Genomic DNA, 24052 nt, shown 5'->3' with positions numbered 1-24052 from the left:
TCTGCTGCGGTATTGACAAGTCCCTTTATGTACGCTAATGTGATTGGGAACTGAAACCGATAATCTGATTGTCTGAATTGCCTGAGCGAAGCCCTCTCTGGTGGCCGTTCTCCTGCGAGGGACAGCAGTTTATGCTCGGTCAGTACGGTGAAAGGCCGCCCCTCAAGGATGCTGCTGAAGTCTTTAACGGCTGACATGACATCAAGGAGGTCCCTGTAGTAGATGCTGTCCCTGTTGAAAAAAAAATACATATTTTGTGTACGTATCTTTAGTACGTACTAAAAACATGTAATTTGCCTGGTAATACGTATTAAAAATATGTACAGATTTGGGACTGACTATTTTGAATATATTAAATATAAATATAAGTATTTGATGTGGCCATAAATGGAAGTACCATAAGAATAGTAACACCATTTATGGCCACATCAAATACTTATATTTATATTTAATATATTCAATTATTCAAAATAGTCAATCCCAAATCCATACTTATTTCCATACGTGTTTATCATCATAACCTCACGGTGCAAAATAAGACTGCTTATGACACGGATAGGCGTGACTGCGGGCTTAGGTAGGGTGTGCTATAAAATTCTATACAATACTCGTGACCTAAGTAACACTTTTGCACGGCGTAGTTAGAACCCTCGCTACGCTCGGGCCCTAACCTCACGACGTGCAAAAAAGTGCTACTTAGGTCACATGTATCGTAATGTACTATTAGTACGTACTAAAGATACGTACACAAAATATGTATTTTTTTTCAACAGGGGTAGCGCCACTAGGTGTCCAAGAGCTTCCTGGAGAAGAAACCTAGAGGCTTTTAGCGTCCGTCGGGATCGTGATAATCCCGAAAAGCACCGATGGCTATTTCAAAGGCATCAGCGAGAAGCCGCAGCAAGGCGACGTACGTGGCAAAGCTAGAACCCACGTAAAAAGGTACACATGGGTCCCATGTGTGCCTTTTTACGTGGGAAAGCTGGTGCTGGCTGGGTCAGAGAGTACTTGTTTGCTGGCAGCGAAAAAGTCTAGGGCTTTGTTGGTATCGTTGACGAGGTTGTCTTCTATTTATTAATAAAATTAACGTGCATATTAACGAAGACTCAAAGTCAAAAAATCTTATAGTTAATATCTTAAGTAGTAAAATTCAGAAAGTGATCATACAGTGGAAAGATCCTTCTTTTTAAGTAGTCAAAGTAGTCCGTAGGTTTTTTTCCAAATCCAGGTACAAAGTGCACAGTGGGACGACGTCCATGCACATACGTGTGGAATGAAAATGGCTAGGCACAGATTGTTCGCTTCGTGGATTCCGGAGCCTAAATGAGAATATATCAATCCAAGATAATTTTTAAGTACACAGTGTTGCCGGTGACGAATTCCAGACAGCGTGCTGCACCATGGCCATTGGTATCTAAGAAATGGAAATATTTATTTCAAACATCAAAAGCTACGGGCCATTATTTAATCTGGACCTCCTCATCGGGGATCCTTTATACGTATAGAAACATTCGGGAAAGATATTTATGTGTGCACAATAAAAGCTACGAAGCGTGATGCCTGGAACTCCCTATCAGCCATCCCACTCACCTAGGTACCATCCCTGCTGAAAATCACAGATTGGAATCGATTGAATTCGATTAAAATTTAATCTACTTTAATCTTTTTGAATATAACCAATCGACATCTCCATACATAGTTTTCTTTTTTTTCTCCAATGAATTTCTGGACATCGTCTACGAGAATACCGGGTCACTCGAACATCATCTTCGAGCAGAACTAACACCTACACGTACATGGTTATAAATTACAATTTCAATTAACACTAGTTTAAAAAATGTCTCGTGTAATTAATAAGGACGATTCGAATTATCACGTACAACCAGTTGTGATAGCGTAGTCGGTAACGTGTCTGCTTCTCAATCTAAAGGTTCCTGGTTCGATCCCCCACGACGGCTAGATTTTTTTCAGTTAAAAAACGTTAGCGCAAAATGCGTTTGAAGCAAATTTGTAAATTAGCGCGAGCGAAGTAACAAACCCGTAAATTAATTAATATAAAAAACATTTAAACAATGAGATTTAATTCATAAAAGCATTGAATCGATTCTCAGTCTATATCTTAATTCCTTTTTAAACATTTCAAATCGATTCAATTTATAAAATTATGATACTTATCTAATTAAATTGATTTTAATCGACATTTTTTAATCATTTTCAATGGACTTCTATATCATACATTTTACACTTCAATCAATTTATATACCTTTAATTCCTTTTAATTGTAATAATTGGTATTAAGATATAGTCTCAGAATCGATTCATTTTTTTCTATCAATTTTAATCCGGGATTTTTAGCAGAGCTCATTGTACCCACTGCATTAGCACCTGCACACCAGAAGATACAAGGTTCATTATACCTGGACCTCGTCATCGGCTACCCTACACACCCAGATGTATAGCCCCGCAGTACACAGAGACAAACGTCTCATTTAACTATAATGAAGACGATTCGCATCGGTTCCTCTAACAAGTTACATTAGGGTAAACATCAAAGTGACTGCTTCTCAACCTTAGGGTCCCCGGTTCGATTCCTCACGACAGCCAAGTTTTTATTAATGATTAATTACAACAAAATCCTCATAAACAAATTATAATAAAAATTTGAGAAATATGCGACAAATTGCAATCATGCACTCGTATGCACGTAGTTAGTTTAACATTTGGAAAGAATTATTTTTTAATATTCTGTTATCACATACTAATTCAGCAAAAGCGATTTAAGCATTAGAAAAGAATTCCTATTTTGTCATATGCTATATCTATACGTTTTGTTACAAAAGATTTCTGATTTACGTGTTTTATAATGTTTGTAAACGGAAGGAGAAAGTTGAGTTCATTGAAAACTATTGATAAATTCCTATTGCTTAGTGAGATACATTTTTTAATGGATCATACGGTGGACGAAACGTTTTCTTTTATCTCATTTTACTTGAATATTGGCGACAAAATTTCAAATCAGCCAATTAAAATGATATCAACTCTAGGCATCGCTAAAAAAAGTACATATCAAGTTATTAGAAAAAATTCAAAAAAAATTTAAGCTTTTCGGCGTCCTTTTCAATTTTTGGATATACGAATATTCTAATAGCTTCTGAACTGTAAATCTAAAGGTATGGATATGTACTATTTTTGGAAATGCTTAGAGCTGATACACAAGTTAAAAGACAGTTCATAGTGATATTATTTTAATTTGCTGATTTTAAATTTTGACCAAAATCACTGATACCCTACTACACCTTTTATCAAACTTTCCAAATACTTATAATCAATATACTGCATTAATGCCCTGCTTTTTTATATAGCACTGTAGATTTTTTTCTTTCTTTTAGGGTTATTACCTATAAGCCGTATAACCAAAAGATAGTACACTTACTGTAAACACTTATTATACGCACACTAATAAACTTTATTGAAATATTCGCTCTTTATTCCAATATTATGCACTAAGATATTATCTGTGTTTATATACAATAGTGTTAATTGTGTGTTTACATAGTATAAAGAGATCACATTTCCTAATATTTTTAAGAAATTCTTTTGCGCTTCTTGTAACAAGGATATTTTCAAGCACAATCAATCTGAATAATATGTTCAGATCTCTGTTTTATATTGCCTAACTTCTCAGATGTTATAGCTGAATTTAGATTTAATGTATGTCAAAATTGTGAACAAAAAGCAGATTTGATTAATATAGACATAAGTTATTTACTATGCCTAGATGTATAAAATAGTGTACAAAAAACAATTAATTTGAATTAATCAACCTGAGAATTGAGTTTAGAGAACAAGCATTCGTACTCATTGGTGTCATTGATTTTAAAGAATCAATATAAATAAAGTTATGGCACACAGTGTATGATCGTACACAGATTTCAAAAAGAGTATAGAAATTGCAAAAAGATAAATTTGATATTCAAGTAATTCTGGCAATAAACGCTGAGTATGACATTTTGAATAAATAGCAAGTAATAAAGTATACATAATATAATATAATGTTCAATTAAAATGTAATATTTGCATTTGTAGAAACAGGCATTATAACCTTCTCGCTTTATTAACACTATTCAAACACTATATAAACAGGTTCTAAATATGGCAAAAATCCAGATTGCAAAGCAGCAGTTACAGATGTCAAACTTATTCTAAAAGAGGAAAAGATCTTAGTCCTCGTTTTTTAAAACTCAATATTTCATTTGTTAATGAGAGGCATAAATAAATTAATCTATGCTAGTTTGTTGAGATGTCCTCCAGATAATCTGTGTACCAATTTCATCGTATAGAATCAACAGATTTTTGTGCTGATATTCCTATAAAAATAAATAGACATTAGACAACTATCATAATTATCATAATTGAAGTGAGTTCAAAACACTGAAACTAACCTAAAGCAAACATTGTGAATGCTAAGCATGCGGCCTCTTGAACACGTTTGTTCCCATCTAGTATTTTATAGTTTAAAAGTTCAGTCATTAATGGCAACTAGGTTATAATGGATCTAGATAAATGTCGTGTGACTAAGCACAAAAGTGGGCTGAGAGAATTGATCAAATATATATATACTAAAAAGGAAAAACTAGATTTCGTTAATTGAGATTTACCTAAACTCGATTGCCATGTAAATAGTTATCATAAAATGTTCACATACTTACAGTAATTATGATTCAAGTGGAAGAGTATTAGACGCTTTAATTTCTCATGTCAAGTACAGCTGCAGAGCACTTTCTTAAATTTCAGTTACCCAGCGAAGTGTTACTGTCACCTTTGTCTTCAGATTCAAAATCTTTATCGTTGTAGCTGTCATTCGAAGTGCTCATCCCACAAGCATCTATCCAACCCCCTTTTATGTATTTTTATGCATTATGCTCCAGTCTTGATACACTCAGTTAGCTGGTACACATTCGGTTCCAAACTGATGTTGGAAAATTTGTAAAAATACCTGGCAACATTCTTTAGAAAATTCAGTCATGCACTTTTTGGCATTATTAGCAAAGAGTAGCAACTGCCTGTGATGACGGGCAGACAATGTGTGACACTTAAATGTATTCTCATCTCTGCACTGTTTTTTATGCATCTTTCAATACCAGCCTAACTTCTGCAGACCCAGATGGCTTTTATTTTATTTGCAATGTACTTGGATATTCCAAGCTTGTGTTGCCAATTTGGTGATCCTGAAAATTTTATTCAGTTATATTTAATTTTATACTTTATCTTTTTCAATGTCGTTAGCAAATTATTACTTACCTATTGTGAATTTCCCATACTATCTAAAAGTTTGTAATTTGATTTTCTAAGAAGTATTTCTATTTTATAAAATATTTGGCATTTCATTGTTGAGCACTGTTTTTTGCTTTGCCAAAGTATCCATTTGATCCATTAAGTTAGAATAATTAAATCATTATTGTATTATTCTTTTCCTCTATCTTCACTTAACAACATTTATTTGAGGTTAAGTCTGATAAGCAGCTGATATTCCGTGACGGCAATAATTTGTGTAACCGGTGAACTGGCTCGGCTAATACTAACATTAAAGTTAATTTATATTTAAATAATCATCGCAAATTATAGTCTTATAACTATTATCTGCAATTTGCAATTAAATTGCAAACAGTTCTCAGCTTGGTTTCGTCCCTGAAACAGGAGTGCCTATGTTACGAATACCAAACCGTTTTTTTATTTTTCAGGTCCGAAACTTTTTTATTGCACTTTCACTCGCAAAAGTATTATTCTTTATACAGTGGAATTTTCTGGTAGATGGAAAAATAATGGCCAAAAATAGTCGCAAAATTTTTCGCCAATATTTGAGTAAATCGTATAAATAAAAAAAGTAATCGTCTCGTCCACCGTATAATCAATTTCTGAATCTTAGATTAGATTATTTACATATAATAATAGTATTTTGTAAAAATATACAACTGCCAGGATCACACCAAAACAATTTCTTATACATTTTTTATTTTAAATATTTATGACACAATAAAGAAAAAAGAATATTGTGTGTCAAGTTATATTCAGAAAATTATGTTGACACTTTCATTAAAGTTGCAAAACTTATGCTGACATCCACTCAACACTTATGTTGTTTATTTAAACTTATGCAGACAAACATTCGACACTTAAGTTAACTCGTCTGCATAAATACCTATACACCTATAATACTTTATGTTGCTTACAACTTTGTTGTAAATAAAGTTTGAGAAGTATGTTTAGTATACATCGCTTAAGAAACATTAGTTTATCAAATGTATATTATTTTCGGGTCAATTTATTTTCTGTCTACATAAGTGCCCATACATATATATATATATATATATAGACACACACACACACACAAGCACTCCGGTTCATTCAAATACAGAGAACGTATTTGGTCACGTGACGAGAAGTCCAACGGCGCAGTCGCGATACGCTTTTTGGAAAGTAAAGAATAGCAGACGCACTCGCAACCTCAGTTGCTTCGCAGCTGTCGTAGCTGCAAGTTTTTACGCAGTGTACGTCTTATCGTTTCATCGTAAAACATGTCTCGGAGCAATATCGGTAACGCTTCTAGCGATCTTCCACCTAGTTACGATGAGGTTTGCTCAACAACAGAAAGACGAGGCTCATCACCATCAACAAGTAGGAAAACGAAGAGTACTTCAAAATCTAAAAATAATAAAACGGCGGCGAAGTTTTCTCCAACGGCGCCACCACGAGATATTCTAGAGAATACACAAGTTCCCGAACCTACAAGGTTAGAGGATACGTCTATACCGATAAACGACGGTATAGATGATATAGACTCCCACTTGAGGACGCTAACAACTAGAATTAATACATACCAGCAGATACCTCAAGGGCTGGAACCGCAGAATAATGCGCGATTGCATCAAAGGTTGCGTAGAAATATTTCGTACAATGGTATCGACGACGGTAAAGTTGTAAGTATTAAACAATCATTCATCGCGTTTATTGAACTAGCAATTTTCAAGCGTCGCTTATTAGCGCAGAACACTGCGCGCACTTGCATACTTATAACTTGAAGGAGCGTTTGGATGACGATTAATGCCTGAATATTTAACTTGATTTTATAGCAAAAATTCTAAATATTTTATAACTACATGATTTTTTTGAGATTTAATGATTAGAATACAAGATAGAACCTTTAATATAGGAGAAATTTTAATTTCTAATTAATATTATGTGTATTTTTTTCTTTAGGTGAAGTATATTGTTTACACTCTTGCTGGAGTTTTTGCTGTTTTCTTCATAATAGTTATTCTTAATAATATGCCTTCTTCGTCTTATAGTAAGTTTATATATGTATTGATACAGATCGATAACCATAAGCATTGGTCAATACCTAACTATTCATTTACTTATAAATTATTTCTTAATAATAGTTTCAGTATATGCATGATATAAAAAATATTTATTTCAAAACGGTAATATAACGGAAGTTTATAAATGAAAAAGTGTTGAATACATTACGCAAACTTTTATTTTCAAATTGTGTAATAAAAACAAAATATATTGATAATTATTTTATAATTTGTCCTAAAAATAGAAATAATGCTTAACGATCTAATAAATATTTAACTTAATTAATAAGCAATAATTAAAAATGCTTGAGCGATATACTATCATTAATTAAAATCCTTATTATTTCTTTGTAGCGAATTACCTTGAGTCTGAGGAACATTTAAAATATAAAAAAGAGTAAGTAGTAATATATATTATTTAATTGATGGCTGCGATTAAAAGTAAAATAAGTTTGAATACGGTCCTATTTAAAAATGTTCTATAACTATAATTATCTTTTTTCTTGACTATGCATTATATTAAAGTTGTAAAAGTATACTCTATAAAGTATATATGAAAATCATTCTATTACTTTCGCGATTAGCGTTTTCGTACTTGATATTTACGTATGCACGAATTAATTCTAACAAAGTGAAATATTATAGTACCTATACTGTAACAAGAAAGTGCGAAGACACCTACTAAGTCGCTATTTACTACTATTATAATCATTATTAATTTTTCAATTTACAGAATGGACCGTCTTTTTGAAGGAAACGATTATCTCAGCGGAAGAAGAGATATGAAAAAAGATGGGAAGGAATTTTTAGCTAAGCTTCAAAATACAACCTTTTTAAAACGAAAGTAACAGACAAAACTGAATATTTGCTGGTAATCTATTGTCAAAAACATCAAATGGAAATACTTAATCCTAAGAGGTACCTTTTTTTATTGTATGATGCTATACAATTTTTAAATTTATGTGATAAAGTCTTTCAAAAGTTTTAAATATAAGTATCTTTTATACTAGTCTCGATGACTTCGTTTTTAAAGCGTGAAAAATTAAACTATCCTAGTTTTTAATTAAGGTTTTCGATAGTGATACACGTAGACTATATTTATTAAATTAATACTTTTTAGTAACATAAATTCATATATAATTAGCCTGTTTAAAATTTTAGTTCTATGTATATTTGTATTTTTCTCAATAATTATAGTCACAGTAGGCAGATGAAATTAATACATTGAATTGCAAAGAGCCAGAGACATTCCCAATGATGAGTATAGTTTTTATAAGTACACCTACAAACTGCATAGGTCTGTAAAAGCCAATTTTAAAATACTATTAATAATTTTAACTTACACTCATAAATCTAATGGCATTTCTTTTACACGTGTAATATATATAACATAAGGAAATGAAATTATATTTTTGAAAAGTTTCTATTATGATTAAGTTTACATTCTAACAGTTCTCTATTTTCTGTAATATTATAATCATAAGATATCAAGCGTCTGAAGTATCTCATGTGCAATTTTGTACAGCAGGTATATATCTGAATCTCTCTCTCTCTCTCTCTCTCTCTCTCTCTCTCTCTCTCTCTCTCTCTCTCTCTCTCGATCCCTCTCTCTCTCATGCATATCATTTTTTTCTATTTATTGCTCATTGTTTATAATAAATTCAACTAATGTCATAACTTTACCTATAAAAGATTGCCACGTTAGAAACAAATACAGAATAATTTTTTTCTATATAAGGCTTTTATTTTAAGTATATGGAAAAACAGGTCATTTTTCATTATTGCAATATATTCGTTATTTCTCTGAATTTGCCACTTGACAACGATATTTGTAACCGACAAATACGGATTTTTATTCCACATCTTTCAAATATCAACGACAAAGTGCATTTCATGGACACGACGTTGTGGCTTCTACCTGTCTTCTTTGTGTCACAGCATAGTGCTCTAGTACTTCATCATAAAACTTAACTCATCAATATCAAGCCTTTAATTATATCAAACGTTTAGTGCTCTGCTATGCATTTTTTAAATCTTTTGGTGTTGGTATCGTGCGACAACTTTGCATTATTATTAGTGAGCATACAAGGAATTAGGCACAAAATATTTTTACAGAATTACGTCTGAGATAATTTTTTTTTCATACGTCTCATGTTTACTCTTCCCTTTTGCTTTTTCCTGCACACGTTTCTCTATGATGTGCTCAAAATACTATGGACTCTTTGAGATTGAAGATAGATCCTGGTATCCATACGAAAAAATACTCTGTGTCTAGATGCTATTCTAATAGATGCCTATCATATACTTATAAAATTAGTTCAACTGAATTAGTCATATAGATTAACTCATATTAATCAATTCCACACAATCCTCTCGTGTACATGTTATCATCTGGGCTCAAGTATACTCCCAATCACGTAAGCGTTCCGTTCTGTCCGGGTGTAGCAAACACTGTTAAAACTTCGCAACGGAAAAATCGACTGCGCAGACGCAGCTCTTATTTTGGAAAGTCCGAACAGCATACTCGCATCGCTACTTTAGTCGGCTCACAGCCACCGAAGCAGTTAGTTGTCGCGCTCGCTTCACGGCGGTATTAAAGTGCTCTCTGGTGTCTCACGACATGTCACGGACTAATTTAAATAATAATAACAATTATTACTCTCCTCCGCCCAGTTACGAGGATGTTTGTCAGTATAGATCATCGACTTCAATCAATCGGACTGGAGAACACGAAACGATTGCATTTCCGGGCGGAGACACCGCAACGCCTACGTCTGAAGATAGGGGGAATAGTGTAAGACTTACGGATGGAAGAACAGATGAATTCTATCGTATAGTACCAACGATCGAAATTACAGAGGCTGGTGAAACACCAGAAAATCTGAGTGCGAATCGGTATGATGTGTCGATACCGATTTACGACAGTGAAATGGACCAAAGTGAATTACAGACGTATGAAAGAGCGATTCGGGAGTTCGACAGGATGTCACCGACATCCAGAATAACGAGATCCCAAGAGATACCCCAAACAATAAGGATAGGACGCCGTAATAACGAGCAGACACCTCGTTCGGCAGGACATACACCATCTAGACAGACGTTGAGTCAATGGCAAGAATATTTGCGAAGAAACGAACAATTAAGATTCAGAAATGGATTAACTGTTGACGAGGAAGAAATAAAGTTTGTGAGTTTGAGTTCTATCTATGTCTTTAATAACGACTCTCGCAACTGCTTGATGCTTGTTACAAAAAACTTTTGATTAATGTTTAAAAAAGTACAATAACAAACTGTTAACTTTTTATCATATTTTTATTACATATTTTATAATGTATAAGAATATTCTTTAATGTTTTTGTCCAATAATAAAAATTGCAGTTAATTAGAAAATCAGCATACACTCAATTTGTATCTTAAGACTAGTATTTGCATTCACTAAGTATATATTATTTAATAAATGATATTTTTTCTGTTTAGCGTGGTTATATACTTGGAGTAACGCTGGGAGCTTTCTTGTTGATTTGCTTCATAATTATGATATGTAGATAACCGGTAATCGATAAATTGTAAGTTTTATGAAAATTATATTATACTGGATGCAAGTTAAGCATTATGGTGTTCAATGGTACTTAATTTATAGCTTGATTATTAATTTCGTAGAAATGTTTTCTACAATACAATTAATTTATTATAATATATAGTATAGAGTATTGTGTAATAACTAGTTGATTATTTCAATTGATTTATATGTGTTCATAAATTAGAAACTTTTTTTGTAATGATTCTTATTTGTTGTACGAACAATAATGCACTTGGATGATTTGATATATCTTTAATTCTGATCTACATAATTATTTTTTAATTTACAGGATAGACAAGATTATTAAATAGTTAAATAAGAAGAGAATGCGGAATGAGGCGTAACAAATAGTTACAGGAACAAAAATCCGCGCACAAAGTAACTCACAGTGTGATATAAATACTTGTACAAATATACTTATACAATGTCATAAACAATTATGACCTGACAATGTATACAAGCATAAAGATTAAGATTATTAATTTTTAAATTTATCAATCACGAATAAACATTAATCAACCTAAAACTATAAACCGGGAATATGTAAAATATAAAACTATTATTATTGTAACGAGAAATTTCTAAATTTGAGATCACTTTTTATATTAGATTTAGCTACTGAGAACTTTATAAAAAACATATGAGTTGCTACAATTTCATAATAAATTATGTTCCATACTTGTATTAGGTGAACAAATATTGTATAAAAACAGAAAAATGAATATTTCAAATTATTTATAAATAATTGTATGTATAATAAAAGAGTTTACATACCAACTTAAAGTTCAGTAATTATGGCTTAGATCATAAAAAAATTGTTTATAGAAAAGTAATGTTATGCTAAAATTTACTAGAATTGTTGACCATATGTTGATGGTACAATTGACTGACTGTTCTACTATCGTCATAAAAAGTAATGTATTTTTATATGCGATACTATATAAGTAATTATAATAAAAAGTCAAAGCCAAGCGGCAACACCATTAAATGTAAAAAAACACTTTGCCTTTCCGTCAATATCTGTCTTTCGTTAATGCACCGTATAAGGATTAGATATTTATATCAACCGAAATTTTGTTATACGATTTCAACGCGACAATGTAATCATGTTTTTTTAATAAAATTTTACAAACAGTATTAAAATTTTAAACTTTATTGAATTATTTTATCATTGTTACATTACATCTTTCTCTAAAAAAATAACACTATCTTAACAATATAAGTCGTAATCATGTAATCATGCACGTACATTTGCATATTAATTTATTTTACAATAAACAATTAAATCATACATAGGTTCTTATTGTAATATGTGGCGAGTGCTGTAACGAGTTTTGAAAACGCAGTCTTTATGCACACGTTACATATGATATTTTATATCACGAGAGCCGAATATTCATATAATAAAGTTGTGATTAGAGTGGCATAAGTCCACACATTTTTAGTTACACGTTATCAATTTGTGTTAGTACTTGAAAATACGAAACCCCTGTCGCACGTGCTGTATACTTTACATTCCCCTCTCTCTTCGATCTTGTTGGGAAAAACCCATGTATAGTAGGTACGCATATTACGATGTCGTATAAATACAGACTGGCTGGGCGCGTACAAGGACGCGTACAAAAATATTCTCACCACACAAATTTGACATCGCGATCTGTAAAATATTCAATGTTCTATACTAAAAATGAGATTCTCTTCCTCTTCCTACTTTTGTACATAATTAATAGCTTTGTACTCCGGTGTTTTAATACAAAATTGAACAATATATTATATTTATATATTTCAATACTAACCTTTACAAACTTTTATTGAACCATAATTTTTATATCAGTCACTTACCTATTTAATAACAAATTTTTTGTTAAACAAATTAAATTTATAATCGCCCTGATTCAATAATCATTTTTTTATCTTGTATAATTGTTCAAGTACACTCGTTATGATAACATCGAAGCTACATCAAAGAATCCTGTTTTTATCTCATGACAAAAAGACTCAATCGCGCAGACGCAGTACGCACGTTTTAGAAAATGTCATCAGCCGCAGTCGCGTTTGTTGATTCAGTCGTTTCACGGACGCCAACGCTGCCAGATCGCGATTTACTTACTTGCTACACTACTGTATACTGTTCTATGTCTCTTACAGCATGTCAGATGACTACTGCAATAACGATTATTCTTGTGATTATTCTTCACCAAGTAACGATAATTATTGCTCATCTTATACGACAGCAGATCAAGACACCTCGACCTATACATATACTGCAACAGCACCAGCAGATAATCGGACGGAACAACAAGAAGTAACGACGCTATTATTTTCGGATAGGTAGTGCGAAATACCAGAAAATAATTCAACGAAAGACCACAACACAACGACATACATGCCTGCCAGTGATACAACAGAAGAGTATACTCCAACAACACATTTATCTGATATTATAGAGACAAGAGAAGTACTTAATTATAAAACAGACGATGTAGTGTTGCCAATTTTTGATTTTCCAAGGGAAAGAGAATATACAAGGGTGAAAGATTACAACAGAATTACATCGCCACCAACCAAGATCCATCGGTATAATCAGAACAAACATGTAAACAGTGCGATTTAACTAAAATATAAAGGTCGTGATCAGATAGACAACACAGAGTTTCTACATAAAGAGTGCGTTAAATATACTAAAAGATGCGCCAAAGCATTATTTTTCATGATCTCTGTCCTCGTGATCGCTGTTGTTGTGCTATATGTAACTTTGTGATGAGAGTTGTACGTAAAATAACTTAAGTAATAAATATCACAATAGAGCTTCAGCTGTTTACACCAAGCTGATGGTCAGCATCAATTATGATTAACACATAAGTTTTGACATGAGTATATATTTTTAACATCAGTTAAAGAAAAATAGTCATAAGACAAAGTTAGGTATTTAGAAAAATGTTCCGTATAATAAGTATGTGTAGTGATAACTCAACAACTAATTCTAGTATTAATTTTTGTGATGTTGTATAATATAATCTTCTACTGCCAAATTTGACCTCTATCGCATTGTAAGCTGTAAAATAATCCAATAGTATTTTTACTATTATAAAATTATCAATTAAGAAAAGTTGGTACTCGGTAAAACGACTTTTGATTCCGTGTTTCAATATGCTCACAACAGTTTTTAAAAGTAAGATATCGGCTAAAAAGACTTTGTTGTGTAAATTCCAATCATTAATAACGATAATTTAGAAACATACTGTCATAAAATGTATGTATTACCAACGAGAAACATGAATTCATTTTGGATTAAAAAATTATTGGGTTATATTATTTTAACCACAAATTTGTTTATCTTTATTTATCTTGTCTTTTATAAAATGTTCAAGTACACTCGTAATAATCATATCGTCGATCCCTACGAAGAGTAGAACTGTTCAAATTTCCCGTCATAAGTAACACAACTCATTTGACGCATGCTAGACTAGCAAATACAATAATTTTTTACAAGCATTTTTTTAAATTGTTCACTTTTTTTAGAAATTTTCGAAACTTTTTAAAACTTTGAGGTTTGTCTGTCTTTATCCAAGGTTTTCATGAACTTAACTAACCCAATAATCTAATAAAAACGTAAAATACTCACATTTTAAGTAATATAAGTCGCGAGTTGTGCTAGTCTTCGCGGGAAATACGTGAGTTGTGCTACTCTTGGCGGCATTTCTGAACTGTGCTACTCTTTGCGCCAAATCGTGAGTTGTGCTAGTTTTTGTTTGAAAATTTGTACTGTGCTAGTCTTCGTACGGAGCGACGATATAAAAACTGTATTCCGGTTTATCCGTCTTCATCAAAGAACACTGTTTTTATCTCGTGACAGAAAAACCCAATTGCGCAGACGCAGCTAGCATGTTTTGGAAAGTCCGAACCGTAACCGCGTCTACTACTTCAGTCATTTCGCGGCCGCCGAGGCTGCCAGATCGCTATATTTACGCGCTTTACACGATATACTGCTCTCTGTCGCTTAAAACATGTCAGACGACGGTTGCAGTAACGACGATAATAACTATTCCTGCGATTATTATTCACCTACTAACGACGATTATGGCTCAGCAACAGCAGATCAAGACACGTCGACTTACGCGTATACTGCAACAGCACCAGAAGATGATTGGTCGGAACAACACAAAGTAACTGCACTATCGTTTTCGGATACGCATTACGAAATACCAGAGAATAATTCGAGCGAAAACTACAACCCAACGACGGACACGCCTAACGGTGAAGCAATAGTAATTTTCCAAGGGAAAGAGAATATGTGCGGGTGAGAGAATACTATGGTGTTTCATCGTCACCCCCCCCCCCCCCCAGGATCCATCGGTACAAGCACCTGAATCACGTGAGCAGTCAGTTTCAAAGAGAATGTCAAGCTCTTGACCAGATAGACAGCTCGAAGCTTTCATACGCTGAGTTCATTCAATATACCAAAAGATACGCAGAAGTGCTAGATGCTGAAGAGAAAAGGCAAAACCAGAAGCGAAAAGAAAAAAAGGAGTGTGTAAGTTCGTAAACAGTTTCTGAAATTAATTAATACATTCAATACGAGGAACAAAATTTATATACAAATAAAGCATATTTATGCAGGGTCTTACTTATTTGTTCATTTGCAAAAAAAAAAAAATTGTTCTCTTGATTAAAAATATTTTTTTGCCGTTTTTAATTTAATTATAACACATTTTTTCTCTTCAGAAAAACGTACTGGTAGTACTCATTAGCATATTGTGCGGCCTCTTACTAGCTGCAGCTCTGATATTCAAAATTTCAATGAATACAAATGCGAGACTTTAAACTCATCAATTTGGATGCAAATGGCAACATACGCGATAAAACAACAAGAAGCTGTATATTATTGAAATGGTTCAGTATAATACACATCAAAATGAGGACACGGAAAAAAAGTCCAGAAAAAAATTATATATAGAGCAACGAAAGAATTGAAGAAATAAATATCATATCGGAGCTTTACTATTTCGTACCAAGCGGGAGGTCAGCATGAATTATATTGATTGAAACATGAGTTTTGCCGTTATATATATATATATATATATATATATATATATATATATATATATATATATATATATATATGAAGAAAAATAATCGTAAGATATGATTTTAGTACGGAATAAGCGTGCCAGTTTTCTCTAAACTGCTAATACCCGGCTCAGAGGCTACCAGTCAGCTACGATAGTCTAAACTCGCTAGTCGTTTATACAGTTGAATCACGTTTTAAGCTTAAAATGCCATATTTTTATGAGACAAAGTATAATTTTGTCAGTGATGATTTGATAGATAAATAATTGGAATAGCATGCAAGTTTATAGATTTACTCGATAGTCTGATGCTGGAATACCTCCGATAATAAATTAACCGTTCCTCCCTTCCTTCCCACTCCTTCACTATGCGAAAGAGACAGACTCTCATATACTCGGGTCGCATCTCTCTCTCTCTCTCTCTCTCTCTCTCTCTCTCTCTCTCTCTCTCTCTATTTCTTCTCTTTCTTCTCTTTCTTCTTTCGTCTGTGGCACCGCTATATACATGTACTGCCATCAACTGTTGGTAATTGAGGAATCCACAGCAGGATAGAGAACGTTTCAAACATTTTCTACAGCTGTATTTAAGTAGGCACCTACATCCTACACATTAAGCACAATCGCGCAGTCGGAGCTCTTCTCGAGAAAAACTAAACTTCGGGATTCGGCGAGGAATATCTAATTCCTGACCGTTTGTGAGCAAATATCTTTTCTTACCCTTTGAGTCAAGGCCAGCTCTGATCTTGTATCTTTTTTTACCCAAGCTTTAGCAAAACCTAACACTGTGAACGCAGTGCATATTTTAGGGGAAGTCCGTGATGTAAAAACGCATTGGCTGTATACCTCAGTCGTTTCGTGACCACCGAAGCAGTAACTCGCCACGTCCTATACGGTGTTTTGAACACAGGCTAAAAGCATGTCTCAGGCTTATTTGAGTATCGATAATAACTGCTCTTGCGATACTCCACCCAGCTATGGACTGTCTTAACAGCAGATCAGGACAGCATAGCATTCGGGAATGTTGAAGCATCTAACAAGAAATCAACGAAAATACAGGGAACAAGCACGCAGTCTACTGACGATAGAAATGAATCGACTAAAGGAAACACAATAACTTACAAGTTTACAAATGGTAATCAATTAACTGCCGACAAAACAACGCAAGACCATCATAATCCGACGGTTCCGTCCTACGATATTATAGAGTCAAGCGAAACACGCGATTATAACATTTTTAAAACAGATGATGTGGCAGAACTCAATGATGAATTTTCAAAGGATAGAGAATATCAGAGAATGAAAGAATGCAATCGAAAAGCATCGCCAACCATCCTCAACCTTTCACACACTGAGTTCATTGAATGGGCTAAAAAAACACACAGGAGTTCTAGAAAACGTTTATAATATGAAATATAGAATATCACAAGAATTATTGGTGTAATATTAATGAATATATAATTGAGCTTTATCAGTTTTCATCAAACTGAAGCTCAGTATCAGTTATGATTGAGACATGAATTTTGATATAGACAAATTTTTTATGTTTAATCGACGTATTTATAATTTAAACATTGTTTGTTAAAAAATATAATCATGTCTGATACTGTAAGAAGCTTATAGAAAATCCAGTATTAGGTTTTTAAATCTTAGTGTTAGTATTAGTTTATAAAATCTTGAAATACTATACTAAACAACTTATTGTTGTTTCGTTCTATTTAAATGTATTATTTTGTAGTAAAAATAGTCTTGAAAAATTAGAAATACCATTTGATAAAAGAGTCTCAGTAAAATGTTATAGGGGCACACTGTATAAGGGCCCTCGCGAGCATATCGCTATAGACATACTGTAAAGGAGAACTACTGTATCTAGGGCCATGAAAAAAGTAAATGATATTGTTTGATATTCGCTTAATGCGCGGAAGCGAGCTGAAATGTCTCCATGAACTAGATATATATATATATATATATATATATATATATATATATATATATATATATATATATATATATATATATATATATATATATATATATATATATATATATAATCAATTTCTGTTGTCTTTTAGGTAACTTTGAACGGATAAAATTTGAGCGAAATTGTTTTCAGCAAACTCTGTTTATTTCGAGATGTAAAAACCGTCGGCGCAGACGCAGTATACTTACGTTTTCGGAAAGTCCGGATAGCCCAGTGGCTTCGCAGCCACCCGAGTAGTCGGGTGATCTTTGTCTCACAGAATGTCACGGATTAACTTAAATAACCCAAATTATAACGATCCTCCACCCAGTTACGAGAATATTTGTGGACGTAGTGCAGCACCCAAAAACAATCGGATTGGAGAACACGAAAAAATTACACGATCACGTGGAGACACCGCAACACCCATATATGGAGTTACGGAGTGTAGTGTAAGACCTACCGGTGATGGAACGGACGAGTTTTCTGGGACAGTATCGTTACCTGAAATAGAACAACATCATAATCAGCAAACAGCGTATAAAAAATCAAATAAAGCATTCATTTTGTAGTTATACTGACTCATGGCTTGATTATAAATTTCATAATTCACGTACTTACTATTGCAAATACTTTTTATAACTGAGGTGTGGTGTATAAGTAATGATTTTTACATTTTCTTAATGAAATTATGTATTTTCTCATAGAAAAGCACGAAACAATACTGTTTATTTTGGGATATTTGATTTTTTTTAATTCAGAGAATAGATAGGTTCACTGAATATTCAAATGACAAGAGAAAATGGAGCAAGATAAATATACATAAGTAATAATTATAATAATTCATAGAATAAAAAAATAACTGCCAGAACAGCTGATGATAGCGATTTGTCTCGGCTTTAATGTATACATTGTACATACTATATACTGTTTTATTTTGAAACTTATATCGAGATATAAACACTTGCTACCATAAATGTCTGAAATTTTTAATCTCACAGCATAGTGATATATATTAGTAGTAGGTTATTCTTAATATGCAAGCAATAAACTATTTTTTTTATACGAATAGACAGAAAAAATCTCACAAAAATTTTGATGAGCATTTGTATTATTAATGTCTAGTCTTTGATTTAGGACGTTGTTCATACTGTATAAAGAGCAAAATATCAACCCATTATATTTAAGACGATAAGTATAATAGATTTGGCCACTAACTTGTTCAAAATTAGAGCAAAATCTTTGCAGATATATCTTAGCTTTGTATTTAAAAAATAACAACCCAAGGCAACTTCTGTAACATTTCGTTCATTAGATAAGAGATCGCCTAATGTGTTAGTATTCGTCACGAGAAATGAAATGCTCTAGTCTCTGTTAGGAGTGACAATATTTTTATGACAATTGTACAAACATTGTTGTATAATCTTGACAGTAATCCTAAAAAATTAACAACATTGCATTATTCATTTTTTTTAATTATTTAAAGAATAAACTAGGTATATCTGGCGCGAGCAAGCCTCCATTGTGCTCGCCTATGGGTAAACTTTTGTTGACTATTTTATCTATTTAAGAAATATATCAGCGTAACATCAGATAATTGTTTAAGTAATTATAATTTCTATAGCATATTTTATAAAAAGTATTTATGTTAGCGTAAACGTAAGTAATAAATAAAACAGTCATGATCAACTTTCGCGGTCATCTCCGAGATTTTCGATGGATCCCCCAACTCGCCAAGTTAGCCGATGAATTTATTAGTTTGATATAAGACGATAGAGTTACGAGATGAGATTTCGATACAAATTTGAGATGGATTGTTTCCTCGATTTATATTATGGATGGAATGGATATAAAACTAAAACTCGACATTTCATTTTTCTACAAAATAAGATATATTTGCTTATGTCTCCTTGATGTGCGTATTTTATACTTAATTAATTATCATCACGTATCTCTTCGATACGCTACGTAAATTATATATACATATATATTTTTTTTCTCTCTCCCTCTCGCTCTGTTCTCCCCACCTTTTCCTCCTAGCCTTTCTCCTTATCTCTATCTTTCTTTAATTTTGTCAGCCTCTTTGGAAAAACCCAACATTTAAAGTACTTACAAGGACGTTTGTATAAGGTATTTCTGTTGGAACATTTTACGCATCCTACATAGAACCTTTTGTATTCCATCTCAATGTATTCTAAATGAATCAATATAAGTTTGGTTATTTAAGCTATTAATTTCGCAAAATAGTAAAAAGACAATTTATTCCTCCTCTGTTATTTGTCTTTCGCATATAATAAAACTTATATAACAGTGAATTTATCATAAAAAATTTGTGTTTACCAATATTATATTTTTATTCTGCTTATCGAGTTTTGTCAAATCATGATTCTCGTATTGATCACTAGCATCTTTAATGACGATTAGATTATTAAACGAACTTCAATTAATCTCATACAAGTCTTTTGTACATCTTCTTATCTGAGTGGGTTTAAGTACGCACGATATAATCAGAGAGCATTGCGGTTTATATAGCTTCATCAACGAATGATGTTTTTATCTTGTGTTGTGATAAAATCCATCAACGCAGACGCAGTCCCCAATTCAAAAAGTCCGATCAGCCGAACGCGTTTGCTATGTACCTCAGTTGTTTCGCGACCGCCGAATCAGTAAGTCGTCACCGGTCGTCACGCGCTATACGTCATTGAATGTGTAATTAGTCTCAAAACATGTCGAAGACCGATTCCAGTGCCGATAATAATTGTTCCCGCGATCCTCTGACTAGCTATGGCTGGCGGGTACCGAAAGACAACACATTATGTGGATACAGTGCAGAGTCTATCAAAGATTCAACAAGAGTATACGAATCAGCTACGCAGTCATTTGGCGATAACAATGAGTTGGCAGAAGGAGACAAAAAAACAACACACACTTACAATTTTATAAGTAGTGATCAAATAGCCAGGGACAAAACGACACAAGACTATACACCAACGGCTCCGGTGTACGACATTACAAATTCAAGAGCAAAATTTAATTATACAAAAGACGATGTAGCGGTACCGATTTTGGAATGTCCAATAGATAAAGAAAATGCGAAGATAAGAGAATACGATACGCAGGCGGCGCCACCCAGGATTCACCGATATAAACAAATAACGCCTCACGTAAATAATAATTTGCAGATGAGGCGAATTGAGCAACAAACTAGCGACCGTGTGAGTATAACATCGTTTATTTCAATAAATGCGTTTGTATTTATTTATTTAATTTACAATTCTTGATATATGTATACATAATTTTAAAAATAAAATCGCTTGCAATCATTTTTTTATCGCCAAATAAATTTTAAAAAATTAAGAAATGCAATATTATAGAATTATTTTAATAATCATGTTACTTTTTTCTGTCTAGGATTGCCTACCAGTTTATTTAATATTAGCAGTTAGCATATTTTGTGTCACCATATTCGGCGGTATCATATTAATCGGACGCTATAATGCACGTCATTATCATGAGAATTCTACTTCATAGAGAAATTGTAGTAAGCAATAAGCACAAACCTTTCGAAATTATGACGTTTATGCAATAGAAATATGAAAGAACAATACAGTAGATATCGAGGTACATATGGAATCGAGATGACATAAAGTAACACATGGAAAATTATGGTGTAAAAATACTAGAATAATAGATCAAAAATGTAGCTGAGTTTCATCAGTCTGCACAAAATGTGAAAGGTCAATCAATTGTGACAAATACATGAATTCCGACATCCACATAAGTATTGTTGCTTCCTGCCAAATAATAAAGCTTTATAATCAGAAGACAAATATAATTTTTATTATTTTTTTTAATCGTACTATAAATGTGTTTGGAAGTGTCATTATACAAAAAATATTGTTTAAAAAAAATTTATAGTAAGTTTTACGCGGTATAAATTTATATATTCATAGGTATAAAGCTCTCAGTTTTACGCGATGGATTTTTCTAAACCATTTGGCTAATTTTTTGTTTTTTTTTTATTGAACGTGAGATACAAATTCTATTTTATAGATTCCTTTTCATTTTTTAGCAAATGTTTATTTTAAGGAGTCAGTATAATTGTTTAATCCAAAGAAAATATTCACCCGAGAAAACATGAATAACTATTTCTTTGCAGTTGAGCTTTCTTAGTATCATTTACCGTTCTTTTGTTATATAGAGCTAAGTACTTTTTTCTTTTGAGCATTATGATTCGATAAACAAACTGTAAAATACAATGTAAACTATTTAAGTCAATTGGACGGAAAATATTCTTTAAAGTAATAATAATAAAGTGTGCTACTTATCTTTAAAACTGTGCATAAAGTTTTTGAAGACATGTTTTAGTTTTATGACTTTTAGAAAAACACAAATACTTTAAGGGTTTGCTACTGTTTGGGTGAAGGCCGTAAAGTAAAGAGCGCAATCTACTTATTGGAAGTGTTGCAGGACCGCGTCCGGGACTCGACATTGTTAGCGTTGCCATCGAGTGCTGACAGCTCGAGGCCAACTGAGCATCAAGTCCAAACTTGGATGAAGTTTTGTATACATCGGACTTAGCAAAAACGCGCAGTTAAATTAAAAAGCATAGGTCTTTGGCATAATGGTTTCTGAGCGTTTTCCCAGATGCGTTGGGGGAATACCCATGCAGCGCGGTTTTACCTCGAGCCATGTTTATACTGTAGCCATTTCATGCGACCAGCCGCGCGGGAACTACGTACTTCTTAAACTTGGTTCGACTGTTATCAGCTGCACATAATCTTCATTCTAAATGCATGTGTAGTGACATTAATTCGAAAACTTTCGACAGTAGTTAATTATGATGATATTTATAAAGATAATTTTTATTTCAAACACCAGTCTAATATATGATAAATATAGCATAATTTATATTATAATCATTTTTAGCAGAATATTATAATTTGCAACAACGCATTTATTTAATAATACTAGTTAGGAAATCTAAGTGCACTTCGAGCACTCCTTATCATGTCAACAATTATATATCTTTCCAGAAAAATTTTTAATCTTGCTGCCTGCTGAGTACTAATAGTTTAAAGCGTTTGTAGGTTATGTAATAAAATTTGCGCTCCTTAATTCTTGTACCAGGCAAAAAATCATCAAATAAATGCTTCATAACAAAGTCCATCACTTTTTTAAGAGAGGATTTTCAAATATTTAATTGATCCTTACTGAAATACTACAAAATAAAACAAATCGTAACTATTTTATATAATTGTATAATGTAAACTTAAAACAATATCACTTTCTAAAGGTAGTTACAGAACGTCCGTCGGGAATATATTATTTTGCACTCACCATCACGCAAGCCGGTCGGTTTATCGGGATACACACAAAATGTTTGTATATATAGTTAAAACTCCGCTAGCGCAGGCGCAGTACATGCGTTTAAAAAAAGCTCGGCGAACCAACGCATTCGTATTGCTATACCTACGCTTCAGTTGCTTTGCAGTCGTTGAAGCTGTGAAAAGTTACACCGCGTGCTATACTGGATTTTTTACGTATAATCTTGAAACATGCCGCAGACTGATTTGAGTACCGGTAACTACTCTCAAGATCCTCCTCCAAGTTACGAAGAGGTTTGCTCGTCGATGACGCCTGGGAAAGTTATAAATAGTGAAGAAGGTACTACCGGCGAAACGACACAATACCATATCCAAGCTATACAGGATGGAATATCTGAAAACGTTGTACCAGAAAATAGAATTAATATGGGGATACCAAATAGTGGATTCCCTCAGAACGTAAGAGCAAAAGAGGGCCTTGAAAAGGCTGCAACCACTGGGCATGCACCCACTAAAGCTGAGTTGCACCGTAACTTGCTCGAGCTAGAAGAAAGCGAAAGAAGGGCAGAGTTGGCAGAGGAACACTTAAAACGCATAAAAAGAGAGATAGATGCGATGGATGACTGCTCTGGTTTCTGTGTGATTCTGTAACATCTTTTTTAACTCATTTTATTTGAAACGACTTTAATCCTCGATACAAGAAAAAATCAGTCCTCGAATCAGCCTGTAATCCATAAAAATATAAATATTGTATATTATAA

At 32.9% G+C, this 24052-nt stretch overlaps 2 protein-coding genes and 1 long non-coding RNA gene across 7 annotated transcripts; 2 read left to right on the top strand and 1 right to left on the bottom strand.

Annotated features, from left to right (window-relative positions):
• Positions 1–4073: 4073 nt before the first annotated feature.
• Positions 4074–5838, bottom strand: LOC103316017. The gene is made up of 4 exons (XR_512171.4): positions 5302–5838; positions 4710–5228; positions 4443–4499; positions 4074–4367 (listed from the first exon to the last, which is right to left on the bottom strand). It is a non-coding gene; the product is annotated as an uncharacterized LOC103316017 (long non-coding RNA).
• A 598-nt stretch (positions 5839–6436) lies between these two features.
• LOC100679129 lies at positions 6437–12088 on the top strand. Of its 5 annotated transcripts, none has more exons than XM_031933678.2 (8): positions 6447–6977; positions 7258–7345; positions 7713–7755; positions 8092–8276; positions 8556–8655; positions 10056–10545; positions 10836–10924; positions 11228–12088. In XM_031933678.2, the coding sequence occupies exons 1-4, from the start codon at positions 6576–6578 to the stop codon at positions 8204–8206; spliced, it is 648 nt and encodes a 215-aa protein (XP_031789538.1). In that variant the 5' UTR covers positions 6447–6575; the 3' UTR covers positions 8207–8276; positions 8556–8655; positions 10056–10545; positions 10836–10924; positions 11228–12088. The 5 variants fall into 5 exon arrangements, with proteins under 5 accessions (XP_016836912.1, XP_031789538.1, XP_031789537.1 ...); XM_031933677.2 differs by having other exon boundaries at positions 10032–10545; XM_031933679.2 differs by lacking the exon at positions 8556–8655 and having other exon boundaries at positions 11228–12075.
• A 5972-nt stretch (positions 12089–18060) lies between these two features.
• On the top strand, positions 18061–21799 carry LOC100679058. The gene is made up of 2 exons (XM_003426170.5): positions 18061–21179; positions 21376–21799. The coding sequence occupies exons 1-2, from the start codon at positions 20691–20693 to the stop codon at positions 21493–21495; spliced, it is 609 nt and encodes a 202-aa protein (XP_003426218.1). The 5' UTR covers positions 18061–20690; the 3' UTR covers positions 21496–21799.
• The last annotated feature ends 2253 nt before the right edge of the window (positions 21800–24052 follow it).

This window comes from Nasonia vitripennis, chromosome 1 (genome assembly GCF_009193385.2).
Source record: "Nasonia vitripennis strain AsymCx chromosome 1, Nvit_psr_1.1, whole genome shotgun sequence".
Taxonomy (NCBI): domain Eukaryota; kingdom Metazoa; phylum Arthropoda; class Insecta; order Hymenoptera; family Pteromalidae; genus Nasonia; species Nasonia vitripennis.
The sequence above is the reverse complement of the archived record's forward strand: the minus strand, read 5'-3'. Positions and strand labels throughout refer to the sequence as shown.